At 36.0% G+C, this 18,959-nt stretch overlaps 3 protein-coding genes and 1 long non-coding RNA gene across 4 annotated transcripts; 3 read left to right on the top strand and 1 right to left on the bottom strand.

The window, feature by feature from the left end:
• Positions 1-456: 456 nt before the first annotated feature.
• On the top strand, positions 457-2,292 carry LOC133035052 (uncharacterized). The gene is made up of 4 exons (XR_009686333.1): positions 457-952; positions 1,097-1,150; positions 1,437-1,524; positions 2,196-2,292. It is a non-coding gene; the product is annotated as an uncharacterized LOC133035052 (long non-coding RNA).
• A 24-nt stretch (positions 2,293-2,316) lies between these two features.
• On the top strand, positions 2,317-3,621 carry LOC133035051 (uncharacterized). The gene is made up of 2 exons (XM_061110705.1): positions 2,317-3,083; positions 3,173-3,621. The coding sequence occupies exons 1-2, from the start codon at positions 2,938-2,940 to the stop codon at positions 3,477-3,479; spliced, it is 453 nt and encodes a 150-aa protein (XP_060966688.1). The 5' UTR covers positions 2,317-2,937; the 3' UTR covers positions 3,480-3,621.
• A 738-nt stretch (positions 3,622-4,359) lies between these two features.
• Positions 4,360-8,003, top strand: LOC115696811 (uncharacterized). The gene is made up of 9 exons (XM_061110704.1): positions 4,360-4,600; positions 4,690-5,244; positions 5,322-5,528; positions 5,609-5,698; positions 5,782-5,889; positions 5,995-6,240; positions 6,394-6,447; positions 6,533-6,795; positions 7,864-8,003. Exons 1-9 carry the CDS (start codon positions 4,511-4,513, stop codon positions 7,868-7,870), a joined length of 1,620 nt encoding a protein of 539 aa, XP_060966687.1. The 5' UTR covers positions 4,360-4,510; the 3' UTR covers positions 7,871-8,003.
• Positions 8,004-9,028: 1,025 nt separating this feature from the next.
• LOC115721018 (probable carboxylesterase 18) lies at positions 9,029-10,384 on the bottom strand. The gene has a single exon (XM_030650243.2). It carries the CDS (start codon positions 10,129-10,131, stop codon positions 9,115-9,117), a length of 1,017 nt encoding a protein of 338 aa, XP_030506103.2. The 5' UTR covers positions 10,132-10,384; the 3' UTR covers positions 9,029-9,114.
• Between the last annotated feature and the right edge of the window lie 8,575 nt (positions 10,385-18,959).

The raw sequence follows: 18,959 nt of genomic DNA, 5'->3' as shown, positions 1-18,959 counted from the left end.
ATCCCCTATATAATGTATCAGAACCAGTGGAAAAAAATATATCTTTCTCACAAAAAAAAAAAAAGAAACATTTACAATATATTTATGATTATATTATATAAGTAGTTCGAGCATTATTTTTGGGTGTAGTGTTTCAACAATTCTCTATTGTGCAATAGAATTTCAATGCAGCAGTATTTCGACGATAATTTTCAACTGTTTTCACATTCTTGAGTAGTGCCGCAAATATTTTAAAGAGAACAACCTAGTCCGATCAACCCAAAAATTTCATTCAATCATACTCTTAGGGCTCGTTTGGTACGTTGTATTAAGTCGTATTGTATTATATTGTATAATATTCCATTAGATTATATATCACATTTTTATATAATACTATGTTAAACTTTAATTTGTATTAAAATATTACACTACAACATTTTTAACATTTAATTACATTCAGCAATAACGTTTTTAAAAAAACGTTATCTAATAGTTATTGGGTCTTATTAATTATTGGGCCTTAGAGAGTTATTCAAAATTGGGCTCATTTGAATTGGGCATTCTTATTGTTGGGTACAGTAGCCTTGAAGAAGAAAGGCTAGGTTTCTTCGTGCTTCAGCTCAGCGCCCCCAAGGATAATCGCTGGTGCTTCGTGCTCAACTCCTCCGACGACATGAATTTCGAGTGTCTAGGTCTCCTCCGGTGAACGGCGATCCAAGGTATTTACTGTAAACTTTTTTTCAGTATGTGTGAAATTATTTCAGTATTTACGGTAAGCTTTCTCACCCATTCTTCTATTTCCGTTGATTGTACTCTGCCGCGGTTCATTTCCGATCATCTACTCCGGTTGAAAATGGCTTCCGCCCAATCATCTCTCTGGCAAAGCATCTGAAGACCACTCCACTGGAATCACCGCTCACTTCTCCTTCTCAATTTACTCTACCTCTCTGATCACTAAAGCCCTCCTCCCAAGGTTTTCTCCTTCTTCCCATTCCTAATTTACTCATAAACAAAAGGCACTACATTATTGATTGCAATATTTATCTTACGGTTTTGCATCTCTGTGCATTTGGACTTTACTAATGTATCTGTCCCTTCTGATGTCGTTGCCTTGTAGGTAAAAACTGGAAAGAGCAGTTTGGAACAGATATCTAAAGTTTATGGAAATCAAGTAATTCACTCTCTATTTTATAGATATCTGCTAATCCATGCTTTTTATTAATATGGAACAGTAGCTTGTATTGAAAATGAGGGAACGATGTCTAAAGTTTACTGACTACAGAACTGAACATAACAAATACACAACATTTTATTGGGCCTAATTTTTGGATCATCTGTAGTTCAATTTTGGTGTCAGTTTGCTTTATCTTTCATTCTCTTCTTGCTATATATTTATTCTTTATGTCCTGTGTCCTTTGTTTGCTCTCAAATATGTCGATTTAAACATAATGTTGCAGGCTGTGGTTGTAAGCATTGATCCCCGTAGAGTCTACATCAATGATCCCAATGATGTGGAGTTTAAGACTGTAAGGGTCACAAATAGAGGTAAAAGGACATTTTCCATTTCTTTATTTTTTTACCTCTTCATTCCGTGTTTGTGGTTTCTTGATACATTCTCTAAGTTCTCACTGCAGTCTTGTAGAACAAGCTTGCAAATTGTTATATTGTTATTTCTATTACTTTATTGCAATGTATGTTCATCTAGAAGAATAATTACAATATACGAAATGTTCAACCACTGGTGATTGGTGTACAATATGAAACATTACAATCTATTGTGTTTAGTTAGTTATCTTGATGAGAGAGAGAGGAGTGAAGGAATAGAGTAACATACTGTTTATCGGAGAAAACTTTGAATCGTGATGTGCTCAATTGCTGGTGATAAGTGAAAGATAGAATCTTTATGCTCTCAAATGTTTTAGTTTCTTGTTAATTAATGAGAGAAAGAGAGAGAGCGAGCGAGAGAAGGGATCAAAGAAGAATTGAGAAGGAAAAAGAGTAATAAACATTTTTATAGTATACTAATCATTAATGTTAGCTGTTGCTATTTTTTTCTTGTCGGGTGCTTTTGGTAGTTGATCACTCTGTGTTAAAGCAATCTTTTTGGGGTTGCTGATTACAGGTCCAAATGGTGAAGAATTTGCATGGTATCAGTGTACAGTAAGCATTCTCAACATACTGTGCTTAGTTTTTGATTTTTTCTCTGCTTTTTGCAGCTTGATCATTCTCTGTTCGTGGAAATCGATCGGTGGGGCAATCGATTCATTCACGGAGACTTTTGGCAGGTGGTTTAAGTGTATAATCGTGGTGGTATCATTTAAAGATTTTGCTTGAATGGGAGCACAATTTTTGAACATCTCAAAAATTTTGCAAATGTATGGGGTAAATCCAAGTCAAAGAAAAGAAAAAGGAGTAGTGATGATCAAGAAAGGTGGAAAAAACGATCAATCTTTTTTGAGTTACCTTATTGGAAAGAGTTACATGTTCGTCACAATTTGGATGTGATGCACATAGAGAAGAATGTGTGTGAAAGCATCATTAATACACTGCTAAATGTGGCTGGTAAGACAAAAGATGGACTAAAAGCTCGGTTAGATTTACAAGAAATGGGTATTAGGAGTGGACTACACCCTCAAGAGCGAGGGACTAAGAAGTATCTTCCTCCAGCCATACATACACTATCAAAGGACGAGAAACACTTATTTTGTGAACGTTTGTCCTTGTTAAAAGTACCCGATGGGTATAGTTCAAATATTCAAAATTGTGTTTCATTGGAAGAATGCAAGCTTACGGGCCTTAAGTCACATGATTGTCACATATTGATGCAACAATTACTACCTATGGCAATAAGAGGATTGATGCCTAAAGGTCCAAGGGATGCTATATTAAGATTATGTAAATTCTTTAATCAAATCTGTCAACGAGTTATTGATAGAGAGAGCTTAATTGCTATTGAAAATGAGATTCTTTGAAACATTATGCTTGCTTGAGAGATTCTTTCCACCGTCCTTTTTTGATGTTATGATTCATTTGGTTATTCATATTGGCCGAGAAGCACGATTATGTGGACCTGTTCAATTTCGATGGATGTATCCCTTTGAGAGGTAAATCATTATGAAAGTTTATATTTTCAATATTATTTATGATATATTTTAATAATTTATTATTGATGTTCTAATATATGATGTGATAGACATATGAAGACACTAAAAGCATATGTCAGAAATCAAGCAAGGCCTGAAGGTTGTATTGCAGAGTCCTATCTTGCAGATGAGTGTATGAATTTTTGTAATGAATTCATTAAGTCAACAATTGGGTTGAACAAAAAAAAGCATCGCAACGAAGAGTGGGTCAATGATGTGTTATTTGAGGGTCGTCCAATTTCTAGAAAGCATGACTTTACAATGACAGATGAGTGGTTAGAAATTGCACACCGATGCGTTCTACTGAATACATCTATTGTGGAGCCTTTTCTAGAGTATGTCCCTGAAGGATTATAATTGTTTATCTTTATGTTAAAATAGTAATTTTTAATCATTTTATCAAATTAATTAGGATGCATAAGGACGAGTTAAGGAAAACCAACCAAATTTATGCAAGAAATAGTGGCTTGCTTTGGAAAAGGCATGTAGAGACATTTCCAAAATGGCTGAAAGAAAAGGTAAATTGGTTATTTCCTAACCAATATTTCTTATAGTTTTGATTAATATAACTAATTGAAAACTATTTCTCACAGGTTCCTATTGATAAGGGTGAAGAAAATGATTTGTTGAAATAGTTAGCATATGGACCTAGGAAACAAGCAATATCTTGCACAGGATTCATCATCAATGGTCAAAGATTCAATGTAGAAGATGATAAAAAGACAACACAGAATAGTGGTGTTTCTATTGATGCAACAACCATGTGTAGATCCAGTGCTAAAGATCAATCACAAGTTGCAGATGTGGTTTCCTACTATGGAGTCCTAAAAGAGATAATCTTGTTAGATTATCACACATTTCAAATTCCACTTTTTAGATGTCTATGGGCTAATGTTCCTAATGGTATTAGGATCGAAGATGGCCTCACATTAGTTAACTTAGAGGAAAGTCAATCACAATTTGTTAAAGACCCTTTCATTTTAGCTTCACAAGCTAAACAAGTTTTCTACTCTAGAGAACGTGATTCTAGTTGGCATGTAGTAATGATGGCACGCCCAAGAGGATTTTATGAATTGGAATATTATGATAGGCATGAGTATATGCCCATCATTTTAGAAAATAATATTGAAACTAGGTTGGATGATGTAGTTGAAGAAGACCAATATGTGAGAGTGGATTGTGAAGGCACCTTAGTTTGAATAATGTTGTTGTTTTTGTCTCGTGTGATGTCTCATAATGCTATTAATGTTTATATTGATGCCTCTTTTTTGTTTATGCATTGTTTCTTTTGTATTTATATTATTATAAGATATTTTTGTTTGTTTTATATTTATATTGTTCGAAGCGTACTTCATATGTAAAGGTTTGGAGTTTTGCTACAAGAGAAGATGACCATGAAGCTGAAAAACGTCAAGAAGAATAAAGAGAGCAAGATACAAGAGACACAAAAAGATGAACTTCTCAAAGCTAAAAACTCTGTAAGTTTCTTTTCCATATGTAAATACTTTCAGTCTTCTTGTTTTAATAATATGTATATTTTTTATATTGCTTAAATAATATTCAACAGGTATTGCTACAAAGGAAGACACGTCGAAAAATGATAGTGAGAGACTCTTCTGAAGATGAGGAAACACTCGGACAAGAGAAAGAGATATGTTCCACTAAGAGAAAGAGATCTCTTAGGAAGAAAGCCTCTCGGTCCAAAACACCCATTCCAATATCTCTTACTCCCATCTCAAATTCTCCAACAGTAAATACTAGGTCCAAAACACCTCAAATTTCTATTACAATGCCTACCATAGACTCCCCTGCACTAAACACTAGGGGCTCTTTAAGAAGGAGGTCCATAGGCTCGTCACCTGTTCTTGATGATGTTGCTCCCCCTTTAGAAGAGCCTATGGAAAAGAAAAAAAGAGGTGAAACTAAAATGACATCAGTTGCTACAAGTAGTGAGGGTCGATTACCGGTCAAATTCAACGCATTGGGCCAACCAATTGGAAAAGCATCAATTAGCTTATCCTCATTTTTGGGACCACTTGTGAGGGAAGTCGTACCAGTAACTTTACCTGATTGGAGAAAGATTACTCTTGGAATGAAGGAGGTTTTGTGGAGATCAATTCAGGTATGTTGCTTGTGCTTAATTGATTTAAAAATTATTTACTTATTTTAATATATTTTTAACATGTTTCAATTTCTTAGGCACGATATATAGTTGACAAAGAATGGAAGAAAAACTATATATTTCAGTCCATGGGTGATCTTTGGAGAGCTTCTAAATCAAGGTTGGTTGCTAAAGTCAAAAAAGCGCCAAATGAACACGAAAGGCTGAAATTAAAGCCTGACAACATCAAAACTGTAATTGAGTGGAGGGCGTTCATCAAAGAGAAAACCAGTTTGGAATTTCAGGTTAATAGTAGCTTAATCAATATATGGGTTATTATAATTGTTTAAGATTGAGATAAAATCATAATTGTTTTAATTTTTAGGCCAAAAGTGACAAGTTCAAAGAGATAAGAAATAAACGACTTCCCCATACTTGTAGCCGCAAAGGATATGCTCGATTAATCGATGATATGGTAAATAATTAATTTTCTTGTATCATTTAATATTAATCGTAGCTAATATACTATATTTATAACATGTTTTCTTCTCCATGTAGATGAATAGTAGTGCAAAAAATGAAGAACCTTCGAGAGTTGATGTGTGGACTAAGGCACACACAAAAAAAAATGGAGAACCTGTCAATTCCTATGTTGCTGAAACTTTCGTATGAATCATCAATTTCAGCTTATATTTTATTTTCGATTATATTTAATTATTTTTTGAAATATGAATTTACTTATATATTTTTCAAATCTGATTATTTTGTTAGGATATATTAGGTGATTCTTCATTACCTTCTAAGACTCCAAAGGAAAAAGGAGATCTTCTTTCAAATATATTAGGTCCTGAAAAGGGTTCCTATGTGAGAGGTTATGGTAAAGGAGTTACCAAAACTAAGTTAGCAATTGCATCGGAAAAAGAAGAACATATATGTAGAATTGAAAATGAGTATAAAGAGTTAAAAGAAAAAGTGGCTGTTATGGAGCAATTGATTAACTCTTTCATAAATTCCAAGGTAAATTAAAATATTTTTACTTTTATCTATTGTTAGATTGATTAAACAATGCTAGGTTATTTGTTTCTTTTGGTGCTGAGAATTGATTAATGGGTTGATTTTTGTTGTCCCATTCTAACTTATTGTATCTAAACTTTTGTTTGTGATGTTTAGTCTCATTCTAACTTGAGCGGAGAGCAGTCCAATGCACATAATCGTCCTACACGGGTAAGATTTTAGTATTATCATTTATTTATATATTTCTAAGTTGATTTATTGTTGCCAAACTATTGTAATATTTGCATAATTATAGGGTGATGTTGGAATTCAAGGCCAAAAGTGCGACCTTTTGGATTGGACTGGTTCTGGGAATATTGTTGCTGTTGGATATTTCATTTCAGATGATCCACAAGATTCAGTTCTTGGTGTTCCTCTTGGACCATTTGCCATGAAGGTTGGTGTTGATTTTGTAAGGGAACCTAATGCATTTCTATGGAGGCCTACTTCAGGATTAACTTGCATTGAAGAAAGCGTTGGAAATATTATTGCTTGGCCGGCTGACAAAGTTATAATGAGGTAAATTACTTAAACTGCTGTATGGGATATTTGGTTCTGTTTATTTTTTGGTTGCTTTAGTTGTTTAGTTGTTTTTGTTGTGTTTCTTCTACTTACCATAATTCATGCCTGCTTTCTTTCTTTTCAATGAAGTGTCTTAAAAAATAAAAATTATAGCTTTATTTTATTTTTATGTTTGGTGTTCTAATCAAAGAAACAACTACCTATATGCAACTGTTAATTCATTGCTCAATTTGATTTAAAAGGCTTTATGAGCAGAGTCCCCTGCTTTATGCTCTAAATAATCATGAGTGTTTACAGTATGCAATTTATATTTGAGGTATGAAATAGTTTCAATACTCTTTAAATCTTTTTTCTTTTAAACATTAGTATTTAGACCATTTTTTTCAGTTAAAGCTTTGTATTAACTTCCAATCATTGACACATATTTTTACACACACACATCTAATTATGTGTGAAAAGCTCTTGTTGATCACTAAATTTACTCAAGAATTTATAAATTTAATCACTATGGCATTTTCGCAATCATGGTTGACCACTTGTGCCAGATCATGCTTTTCAATCGATCTCTAATGCAGGAAGGAGGTAGCTTCCCTATTTCTCTTCATTTACTACTGTTCTGTTGATATTCTATTGCTGTCTGGGAATTCTGATATCTTTATGGAGTTTAGATACTGGTTTTATGAATTACTTATACTGTTCTGTTGATAGCTTCCCTAATGCAGGAAGGAGGTAGCTTCCTATTTCTCTTCATTTACTACCGTTTAGTTGATATTCTTTTGCTGTGTGGGAATTCTGATATCTTTATGGTGTTTAAATACTGGTTTTATGAATTACTTGATTGAGTTGATATCTTTTTTTCCCTTTAGCTGGTTTACTCTTGTTGATATGCAGAGTTTGTTGTTTATTGTTGTACCTTGAACTTGGGTTCCTGTTTCGTTTTCTAATGCATCAGGGTGTCTTTGGTTTAGAAACCCAATTCTCCATAAGAGAAAAATGAATTATTTCAAGTCTTAAATTTAGAGTATCATGTATTAAATGTTTACATTTTATTTATTTGGGTTTCAGAACTTGAATTGGTCTCTTATGTTGATGAGGTGTAAACAAGCAGTTTGGAAAGGATTTTACATTGTCAAGATAATGAACGATGGGATTCCGCAACAATGGTGCAATTTAACTTCAAGAAGATTAATGTGGTGTTTGCTTGGAAGAACCTAATAGACATTACATAATAAGTTTTTATTATATTTTTTTAGTAAGGAGTTTTTATTATGTTACAATTTCATTTGTGACATAGATATTTTGGTTAATATAAGAATTATATTAGATTTTATTTGTAAAATAATAAGCATTATTTGATTTAATAATTTCATTCTAGAAATGTTAATTAAAAGAACATACAAAAGTTAACACTAACAAAGTGTTATCATTAAGAAATTATAACATTAATAAATAGTTATTGTTAAAAAATTATAACATTAAAATGTAACATTTCTTAATATGTAACATAATAATAATGTAATTAAAAATTATATGATTCCATTTTTAAAATGTTATTAAATAAATATAACATAAGAGAAACGATAACATTAAAAAATAGTTATTATTAAAAAATTATAACAATATTAAAATGTAATATTTCTTTATATATAACATAATAATAATGTAATTAAAATCTATACAATTACATTTCACAAATGTTATTAATAAATGTAACATAATGAACCATAACACTAAATTAATGTTAACTATTATAACATATAACACTAATATAATGTTATAATATGCTATTTAATAACACTGAAAAAATGTAATTAAATGTCAATACTTTTAATTACATGGGCTGTCTTAACAGTTGCTAAAATGTTATAAAATACATTTAATTACATTTTTTCAGTGTTATCGTAAATGTTTTTTCTTGTAGTGTTATATATTTAAGTACCAATAAAAGTTAATATTATATATAATTTTACATAAAAATATTGCATGAAATACAATTCAATAAGCCAGTAATTTATTTTTTAGTGGCATTTACTCAACACCCACCCACCCTCCATACTTTTCACTCACCAATCCCTAAATTTTGTCGTACAATTTCGTCTCATCTATTCAATGCCGAACTTACTGGTAAGAAAAAAGAGGAAGCGATATAAGTCCACATCGAAGAATAATAAGAATAATTAAAATTTATAATTATTATTCATAATGATAATTAAAATAAAAACATCTGCAATTAATAATGCAATAATTAATTTATTCAATCTGATCGAGTACGTAGTACATAATGTTGGAGACAGAGACTAGCTGTAAGTTTAGGTTTTATTTGGAATTAGAGATACAATTAAGTACGAAGTCCTTGAGTTGCGTGAACAATTGGTGAGAACCGGGAATCTCAGGAAACAAATAAAAAGCGTGGATCATATCCGGATACTCAATCATCTCAGCCTCTTTCCCCGATTTCTTCAACCACTCATAATACTTTCTCTGCCAATCTTGAAGCGGGTCCCACCCACCCACGAACACCAGCGTCTTCGGAAAACACCTCAAACCCGATATGTCTTTGCCACGTGGCCCACTCACATTCGAAGCCTCGTGGTCCCGATTCGAACCCTCTGGCAAGAACGCCTTCCACATCCAATCAGTCCGGTCCAAGTTCACAATCGGCGCCGATCTCAGCCGTAGCTCCGCCGCCGTCCTCTCCTCACCTCCGAAAAACGGCTGTATCGTCACCAAACCCAACACCCTAACCGCCTTCAAGCTCGCACTCTCCTCCGCAACACGCACTGCCACGTTGTGTGCTAGGTTGGCCCCGGCACTGTCTCCCGCTAAAAAGCATTTGGATACGTCGGCTTCCTCCGGGAGGATTCCTTCTCCGTCAAGATACTTGATCACGTCGAACCCGTCTTCGTACTGACAAGGGTAGCGGTGCTCTGGTGAGAGACGGTAGTTGACGGAGATTACGATGGAAGGGATTTTTCTAGCTAGTTTACGGCAGACAGCGTCGTATACGATTGTATCGGGGCTTAGGAAGGCGAAGCCACCGCCGTGGAAGAAGATGAAGACGGGGAGGGATTTCGGGCCTGAGGCGGAAGCTGAGCTGGGGACGAAGATACGAAACCAGAGGTTTCTAGATGCGTCGAGGGTGTAGTCGGAGGAAGAGACTCCCTTAACTGCGGAGGGTGTGGTGGGAGATCTGATATCGAAGAGACTGAGTAAGCGGCGGTTAATAGTGCCATTGTTTCGACGAGAGATATCAGTGCAGAAATTGAGTAATCCACAGGTGATGCGAGTCTTCCATGGAAGGGAAGGAGAAAGCACTGGATCTTTGCTTGCCATGAATTAGCGATTATGGGTTGCTTACGATCTCTCTGACTTATGAGTTGTAACTTTATAATGCGTTAAAAAATATGACCATCAATTTATAGAACTCAATTTTGAAATACATAGGGAGAGAAAGATTGCCCACGAAAATATTTAAATAATAAAAAATTATAGAAATTTCCAAAATATATATTATTGTATGGATCCCATCTTTGGTGCCAATTGCCAATCTTTATTAATTCTTTTGAACTGTTTGTTTTTTTTTTTTTTTTTGTCTAATAGTTAATGAGAATGACATGACTTATAATTAATGAAATTTATTATTTGGTATGGTTTTGTTTATTATTGTGATTTTTTTACTTGACCAAATTAACGTTTAAGTGAAAAGTGAATTATATTCTGTTTGATTAAGTTTTTTTTTTTAATAAAAAATGTTTTTTAAAATATTTAAATATCATTAAATAAAAGATATTTTGTGAGTGAATTAAAAAGTTTGAAATAATTTTAATTTTAAAAATAACTTCTTAAAAGTACTTTTGGAAAAAACTATAAATTTTAATTTTTTTTATAAAGGATTTTTTTTTAAAAAAAAAAAAAAGACTATTATATCAATTTGAAAATAGGAACCAATATCTTCTTCCTTCACGTCTATAGGTACAAAATATGCTAGCAAAAAAAGGCAATATGGCTGCAGTATTAATCCTATGGCAAAGAAGCTCAATATAATATCTTTGTAGAAAGAGCAATACTGCAGTTTTAAATTGTGAACCATGAGGGTGATCCTATTGAACTTATATTTTTGGGTCAATAGGTTAAAGTAAATGGAGAATTTTTTTCACATATAAGTTTTAAGTGGTGATATATATTTTTTTTTGCTAGAGAATGTCAATATCCATAACTTTCATTAGAACGGTAAATATTAAGTCGTAACGTGCAAATTTATTATTGCATTTCTCTTATCCTATTCCTGTAGTTTATTAGGACATCAATTTTGTACATTCACGTATTTAATACATTTTGGAGGACTCTTTATAATATTACAGTAAGAATCATTTAACCTTTAGAAAAGATAAAATTTCTTGATATTTTTTTTTTTGAAAGGTAAAATCAATTTTTATTAACCTTCGAAATCAGTCACCAAAATAGACAACAACTCAGTTAGAATGTTTTCCATATTGAAAATACAATCAGAATATAATAAAGACGCTCTAGCAAACTCATGAGCGACTCTATTAGCTGACCGCTTAACAAAACAAAAATAAACATTATTTAGATTAGCCAACATGGCTTTACACTCCTGAATCACACAACCAAACTGAGAAGACAGAACAGTCGAGTTCCTCAGAGCTTGAACAACCAATAAACAATCCGTCTCAACCCAAACTACACTGTATGTTTGGTCTTTGAGCCAACTTAAAGCTTCCCTAAAGCTCAGTGCTTCAGCAATGGACAGAGCAATATTCCCATTATGTAACTTAGTTAGTATGGCCTTCGATGAGCAAACCATTGTGGTCACGCACCACCAAAGCACTTCCGAACCGATTATGTCCTTCAGTTGAGCTGAAAACAGAGTTAATGAAACAGAGAAAAAAAGCAGTAGAAGAGAATGAATTGAATCTTTATTTCTGTACTGAATTGGTTTAATACAAGTGTAGGTATTTATAAAAACATGAGTACACTGACACTTAACTAACTCTATAGCAGAACCTCTAACTGTCTAACTACTTAACCATATTCTGTTACTATATCAACATCCCCCCTCAAACTGGACTGGGATTTGCCTAGTGACAGTTTGCTACATAAGAAATTAAATTTAGGAAAAGTTAAAGCTTTGGTGAAGAGATCAGTTGGCTGTTCTTCAGTGGGAATGTAGCAGACAGTTAACTTGCCTTGAGTGACCAATTTTCGAACAAAGTGGACATCCACTTCAATGTGTTTCGTTCTTGAGTGAAACACGGGGTTGGAGGCAAGCTGTTGTGCCCCCTGATTATCACACCAGATAATCGGTTTGCCACTAGTTTTGATGCCTATTTCAGTCAACACAGAGGTTATCCATACCACTTCAGTGGCAGTAGTTGATAAAGACCTATACTCGAATTCAGTGCTTGATCGAGCCACTGATTTTTGTTTCTTTGAGCCCCACGATATGAGATTTCCACCAAGCTTGACACAGAAACCAGTAGTTGATTTGCGGTCATCCAGATTGCAGGCCCAATCTGCATCTGACAAGGCTTCTAGAGTGAGATGAGTGGCTGGTTGAAAGACAAGACCCAAGTCGAGAGTGCCTTTAATGTATCTAAGTACTCGTTTGCATGCATTCCAATGTGCCACAGTCGGTTGTTGCATGAATTTGCTTAACTTGTTGACTGAAAAGGCAAGGTCAGGTCTTGTCATTGTGAGATATTGAAGGGAGCCAATTGTGCTTCTGTAGAGAGTAGGATCATGGAACAACTCACTGTCAGAGGTATACAATTTGTATCCAGGGCATAATGGTGTGATGCATGACTTTGAAGTTTCCATATTAGTTCTTTTGAGAATGTCCATAGCATACTGAGTTTGGGACAGATGGAGAGAGGTAGGTTCTTTTAAATAACATTCATAATCTTTTAACTCAGCTGCAAGAATTTTTGGTTTGTAAATACCTGATTTTGAACGGGTAGTCATGTGATGAGAGGAAGTGATTGAAGGTACATGGGGAGGATGAGAAATAGGAGCAGCAGGGGCGGTTTGTAAGGCAGCAGGTGGGTTATTTTGCTGCAATATGGGATCTGTGGTAGGGATAGTAGTATCCGGTGGGATTGAAGTTGGTGACTGAGGTGATGTTGGCTGTTCTATTGGTGATTGATGAGAGGGAAGTATATCAGATGGTATAGGAATACAGTGGACAGTGGAGATTGGAGAGTTGGGAGTGGAATTCTTGGAAAAAGGATGAGAGTAAGGAAAACATAGCTCATCAAAAGTAACACTATGAGCAATGTATATTCGGCCAGAAGGGTGTAGACATCGATAACCCTTATGATGCGAACTATAGCCTAAAAAGACACACATGAATGTTCTAAAATTGAACTTGTACTTATTGTATGGTCTTAATAATGGGAAGCATGCACAACCAAAAGTTTTCAAGAAACTATAGTCCGGTTTAGTGTGAAACATATTTTCATAAGGAGAGATGTATTGATTCTTTTGGATGGGAAGTCTATTGATGAGATAGGTGGAGGAGACAAAGGCATCCCACCAAAAAGATAGAGGCATTTTGGCTTGAGCTAGTAATGTGAGTCCCATATCGGTGATATGCCTATGTTTTCTTTCCACACGACCTTGTTGTTGGTGTGTATGTGGGCATGGGTGTCTAAAAAGAATACCTAAATCATAAAGAATAGGTTTGAGAGGTCTGTACTCTCCACCCCAGTCAGCTTGAACTGACTTTATCATTGTATTAAATTGTCTCTCAACATAGCTATTGAAGTGTTTAAAAACATTGGCTGTTTCTGATTTGGCAGTAAGAGGAAAAATCCAAGAAAACTTGGTGAAATCATCAATAAAGCAAATATAGTACTTGAAACCCTCGGGTGAAGGATGAGGGGATGGTCCCCAAAGATCAGTATGCACAATTTCAAATGGAGAATGTGTACTGTTGTGGGAAGAGTGAAATGAAAATTGGTGAAGTTTGCCATATTGGCAAGCATGACAAATGGACATCTCAGTAGTAGAAATATTAAGAAATTTAAGAACTTTATTGAGAACTTGAATATTGGGGTGGCCAAGTCTATTATGCCACAAAGATACAAGTTTGGAATCTTTTGTATTACAAGAGTTGGAATTGCTTGTAGCAGAATTGCTATTACAGGTAAAAGTAGAAACAGTATTTTCTTGAGACAAAGAATTGTTCTTTGCTGCAGCAGAGGAGTTGGAATGCTGAGGAGACATATTTGCTTGATGAGTAAACTTGGGTGCTAGTTGTTAAAGCCCATCTTTATGGGCACCCCGAAGGAGAGGGATCTTCGAGTGATTGTCCTTGAATTCAACAGAAACATTATTGTCATTAGTAAATTTGGAAATGCTAATCAAATTTTTTGTGATAGCTGGAACATGAAGTATGTTTTTGAGATAAAGGGATTTTCTTGCAGCAGGAGTTTGATTACCAATGTTATGTATAGATAGGGAAGAGACCTACAACGATCTTTTCTTTGCCTTTGTAGGTGTGTTGCTGGTGGAGATTACTATTGTCTTGAGTGACATGGTGAGAAGCTCCACTTTCAAGATACCAAGCTTCAAGCTTCATCTGTGGTAGGGCCTGTGGCGGATTTGAGGCAGTGTTTGGCTCATTTTCTTCAGGACCATTGTATGAGATGTCGAATCTTCTGTAACACTTGTGAACTGTGTGACCAATTTGGCCACAGAGTTGACAAACTGGTCTATTATTGTTAGAAGATCCTCTGCCACCATTGTTATTCGATCGGCCACCATACGAGTTTCGTCCACGTCCTCGAAATTGATTGGAATAGCCACAGCCTGTGGGGTTGGGAGGGCCAGATTGGGTTCTTTTGAATTGGGCATAGTTTGCTGTGGCTCCATTGAAATCAATAGTGGTATGAACTTGATTTGCTTCAATTCGAACTTCATGGCTTTGGAGCATAAATTGCACTTCAGCAAGAGTAAGATTGTCTCTTGAGGTCAGATTGACAACAACTGCCTCATACTCAGTCCCTAACCCAGCAAGAACATACAAGATAAGTTGTTCGTCTGAGATTGGATTTCCTGCTGCACGAAGTCCATCTGTCAGGTTCTTCATTTTGAGAAGGTATTAATCGATGGCAAGAGAGCCTTTCTTGGTCAATTGAAGTTGATTCATCAGATGGATTTGTCTTGCTCGAGAGGCAGTCCCAAACAATTGCTCGAGCGTGTTCCAGATTTCAGACGAAGTAGCACAGTTCACCACATGCCCAATCATAGACTCAGAAATGGTTGACATTAACCAAGAAAGGAGAAATTGATCAAGACGCATCCATCTATTGAATTCCGGATTACTTACCATGGTTGTTGATTCTGGTGGCTGTCGAATTCTCGCTTGAGGCCGATTTTGATTTAGCGAAATTCCTTCAAGATCATGTGCTCTGATTGCAGGAAGGACTTGGGATCTCCAGAAAAAATAATTGTTCTGATTCAGTCGTAATGGAAGAACGAACATCGTGGTTGGAACTACGGACTGATGAGATGCTTCACTGGAGAAGGACGCCATGGATATTTACCTTCGGCTCTGGTACCAAGTTGAGCTGAAAACAGAGTTAATGAAATAGAGAAAAGAAGCAGTAGAAGAGAATGAATTGAATCTTTATTTCTGTACTGAATTGGTTTAATACAAGTGTAGGTATTTATAATAACATGAGTACACTAACACTTAACTAACTCTATAACAGAACCTCTAACTGTCTAACTACTTAACCATATTCTGTTACTATATCAACACCTTAAAAGATAGCTGCACCCACATTGATCTTGATACTATTGTCCTGAGGTTTAAGCCAACGCTCCATCCCATCATAGTCTTGAAGATCAGACCATAATGACTCAATTTGAGTTTTTTGAGCGTATTTCCATTGATCAAGATAGCTTTTAGCAGAGGCGACTATAGCTGAACTATTAAACGATTTCCCTTGCCATACAACATCATTCCTTGCTCCCCAAACTGCCCAACAAAGAGCAGCAGCCAAACCTTGTTTTTCTGCTGTCAAAGGCGTGAAAACATTCACGCACCAGTCCAGAAAAATGCTCCCTGCTGCAGTCACAGTAGTGCCGATGCCTACTCTCTCCCACACCGTTTTGACCACCCTACAGGTAAGTAAAATGTGTGTGAGTGTCTCATCCATCTCCTCACACAAAGGACAGCGTGTGTTGACAGGAACGCGCTTAGAAGCAAGCTGAGAGAGGGTCGGAAGGCAGTTAGAACCAGCTCTCCACATCAGGTTCTTTATCTTTGGTTGGAGCTTTAAAGACCATAACGCCTTCCAAAACTCAGAGGCAACTATCTCAGTACCAAGTCCTTTCAGATTTTTTTGCAAAGCATAAGCACTTTTGACCGAATACATTCCATTTGCCTCATTAAACCAGCAAAGAACATCCGAAGCCTGGTTTGTGCTTAAGGGAATTTGCATTATCAATCTTTGATCCCTCTCCTCAAATAAATCCTTAAGGATATCAACATCCCAAGAGGCCATGTCCATGGACATTAAATTGCTCACTTTAGCATGTTGAAGGGCTGGATGAGAGGAAATCACAAGCGGTTGCTGGTGGTCGGGCAGCCAAGGTTCATTCAACACATCAATAGAAGAGCCATTCCCCACACTCCAACGAACTCCCGCACGAACAAGAGATTGAGCTTCCCAAACACTACGCCACACAAAACTTGGTTTGTTCCCTATAGAAGCCGAGAGGTATGTTCCATTGGGAAAGTATCTAGCCTTGAAAATACGAGAAACTAGAGACTCAGTTCTTATTAAGAAGCGCCAACCTTGTTTTCCTAAGAGTGCCAAATTAAAATCATGGAGATTTCGAAAACCAAGCCCCCCGTTGTTCTTGCTATTGCACATACGATCCCAAGACATCCAAGGTATACCTTTATTTTCCTTCGATGAACTCTTCCACCAAAATCTCGCCATAATACTTTCAATATCTCTGCTAATCTCCAATGGAAGTAAAAACACATTCATAGCGTAGCTAGGGAGAGCTTGTGCTACCGATTTAATTAACACTTCTTTACCAGCACGAGATAGAACTTTTGAATCCCAACCTTGAAGCTTTTATCTTACTCTATCCTTCAGGAAACCCAACACAGCCGACTTATTTCTTCCCATAGTGCTAGGGAGACCCAGATACATACTCCTTTCATCTGCTTGTGGCATTTGTAACAGAGTATTGATATCTTCCCTGACATGATTTGTTGTATTAGTACTATAGAAGATTGATGATTTCCCCAAGTTGACTTTTGGTCCTGAAGCACATTCAAATTGGTGAAGAAGTTCTCTAATCCGATTGGCTTCTTGAAGAGTGGCTTTGCAATACAGATAACTATCGTCTGCGAACAGCATATGAGACACTTTCGGTGCCCCATTCGCCACTTTACACCCATGAATGAGACCCATGGCCTCATATCTTTTAATCAAAGCTGATAATCCTTCCGCACACAGTATAAAAATATAAGGTGACAAAAGGATCACCTTGACGGATACCACGAGATGGTGTAATCGGCCCCATTGTTCTACCTCCATGAATCACATTGTACCTTGCCGAACTAACACACTTCATCACCAAAGAAATCCAAGAATCCGAGAAGCCGATTTTCCTAAGCATCGAATCCAAGAAGCTCCACTCAATGCGGTCATAGGCTTTGCTGAGGTCCAGTTTTAAAGCCATAAAACCATCCTTGCCCTTTCTTTTCCTTTTCAAGTAATGAAGCACTTCAAAGGAAACCAGGATATTGTCAGTTATAAGTCTCCTTGGAATAAACGCGCTTTGGGATTCCGAAACAATTTGATCCATATACGGCTTCATCCTATTAGCCATTACTTTAGTAATGATCTTATACAGAACATTACATAAAGCAATAGGTCTAAGATCAACCATACTTTCAGGAAGTTTCTTTTTCGGAATCAACACAACATTAGCATCACCAAAAGCAGAATCAAGCTCACCTGTAGTAAAGAATTTCTGAACCACAGCGACAATATCAAACTGAATAAAATCCCAACACTTTTGATAAAAAGCAGGTGTCATACCGTCAGGGCCAAGACTCTTATCCGGATGCATACTGAAAATAGCTTTCCTTACTTCCTCGGCAACTATTGGTTGATGGAGATCTTCATTAATCTGAGTTGTAACCTTCCTTTGAATACACTGAATCACCATGTCACTACCCAAATTTGAAGCACTGAACAAAGAGGAGAAATAATCCACAACTACATCCTCAAGGCCATTTCCCCAATCCTTCCAATTACCACTAGAATCTTTGAGTTTTGAAATTTGGTTGAAGCTTCTACGATTACTAGCAGCTCTATGAAAATATTTACTGTTCTGATCACCTTCCTTCAACCAAAATTGCTTTGCCCTCTGCTTCCAAAAGGCTTCCTTTTGATCCAACACCAAAAAAAGCTCCTTCTTCTTCTCACTATACCGCTAGACCGAGAGAGCATCCCTCTTGTTCTTCAAGTTTTTCAACTCATCACGGCAATGCTTAATTCGGAGTTTAAAGTTTCCAGTCACGTTCTTTCCCCATGTGGCCAACTTATCTGCACAAAGAGAAATTTTTTTCTGCTACCGAAGCAAGACTAGAGACATTCCAACAATCCTTCACAATCTCCAAACACATTGGTTCCTTTAACCATGCATTTTCGAACCTGAAACGCCTATTTGGAATGAAAACATCTGGAGCTACGAACTCAAGAAAAATTGGCGAGTGGTCTGAAGGAGAAAATTCAAGGTTTAATAACCGAGCTTGCGTAAAGGTTTGAAGCCAAAAGATGATACAAGGGCACGATCCAATCTAACTTCTATCCAACGAGAAGTTCCCCTCCCTTTTTCCCAAGTATATGGATAACCAACCAATTCCATGTCAAATAAGTCACACTCCAGGATAACTTCTTCAAAACCGGAGATTAGCCAATTTGAATAGGTTGTCCTCCACGCTTGTCACTTTGGCTAAGGACGTTGTTTAAATCTCCAACTACACACCACGGGTCTCTTGAGTTATTCAACAGGGACCTTAAGAGATTCCAAGTATCCATCCTTTGGATCAAAGGAATTCTAAGTGAACTACAGATGATAAAGGGCAAAGTTGTTGTGTTATCAGA

This window comes from Cannabis sativa, chromosome 2 (genome assembly GCF_029168945.1).
Source record: "Cannabis sativa cultivar Pink pepper isolate KNU-18-1 chromosome 2, ASM2916894v1, whole genome shotgun sequence".
NCBI classification, from domain to species: domain Eukaryota; kingdom Viridiplantae; phylum Streptophyta; class Magnoliopsida; order Rosales; family Cannabaceae; genus Cannabis; species Cannabis sativa.
This window is presented reverse-complemented; position numbering and strand designations above follow the sequence as displayed.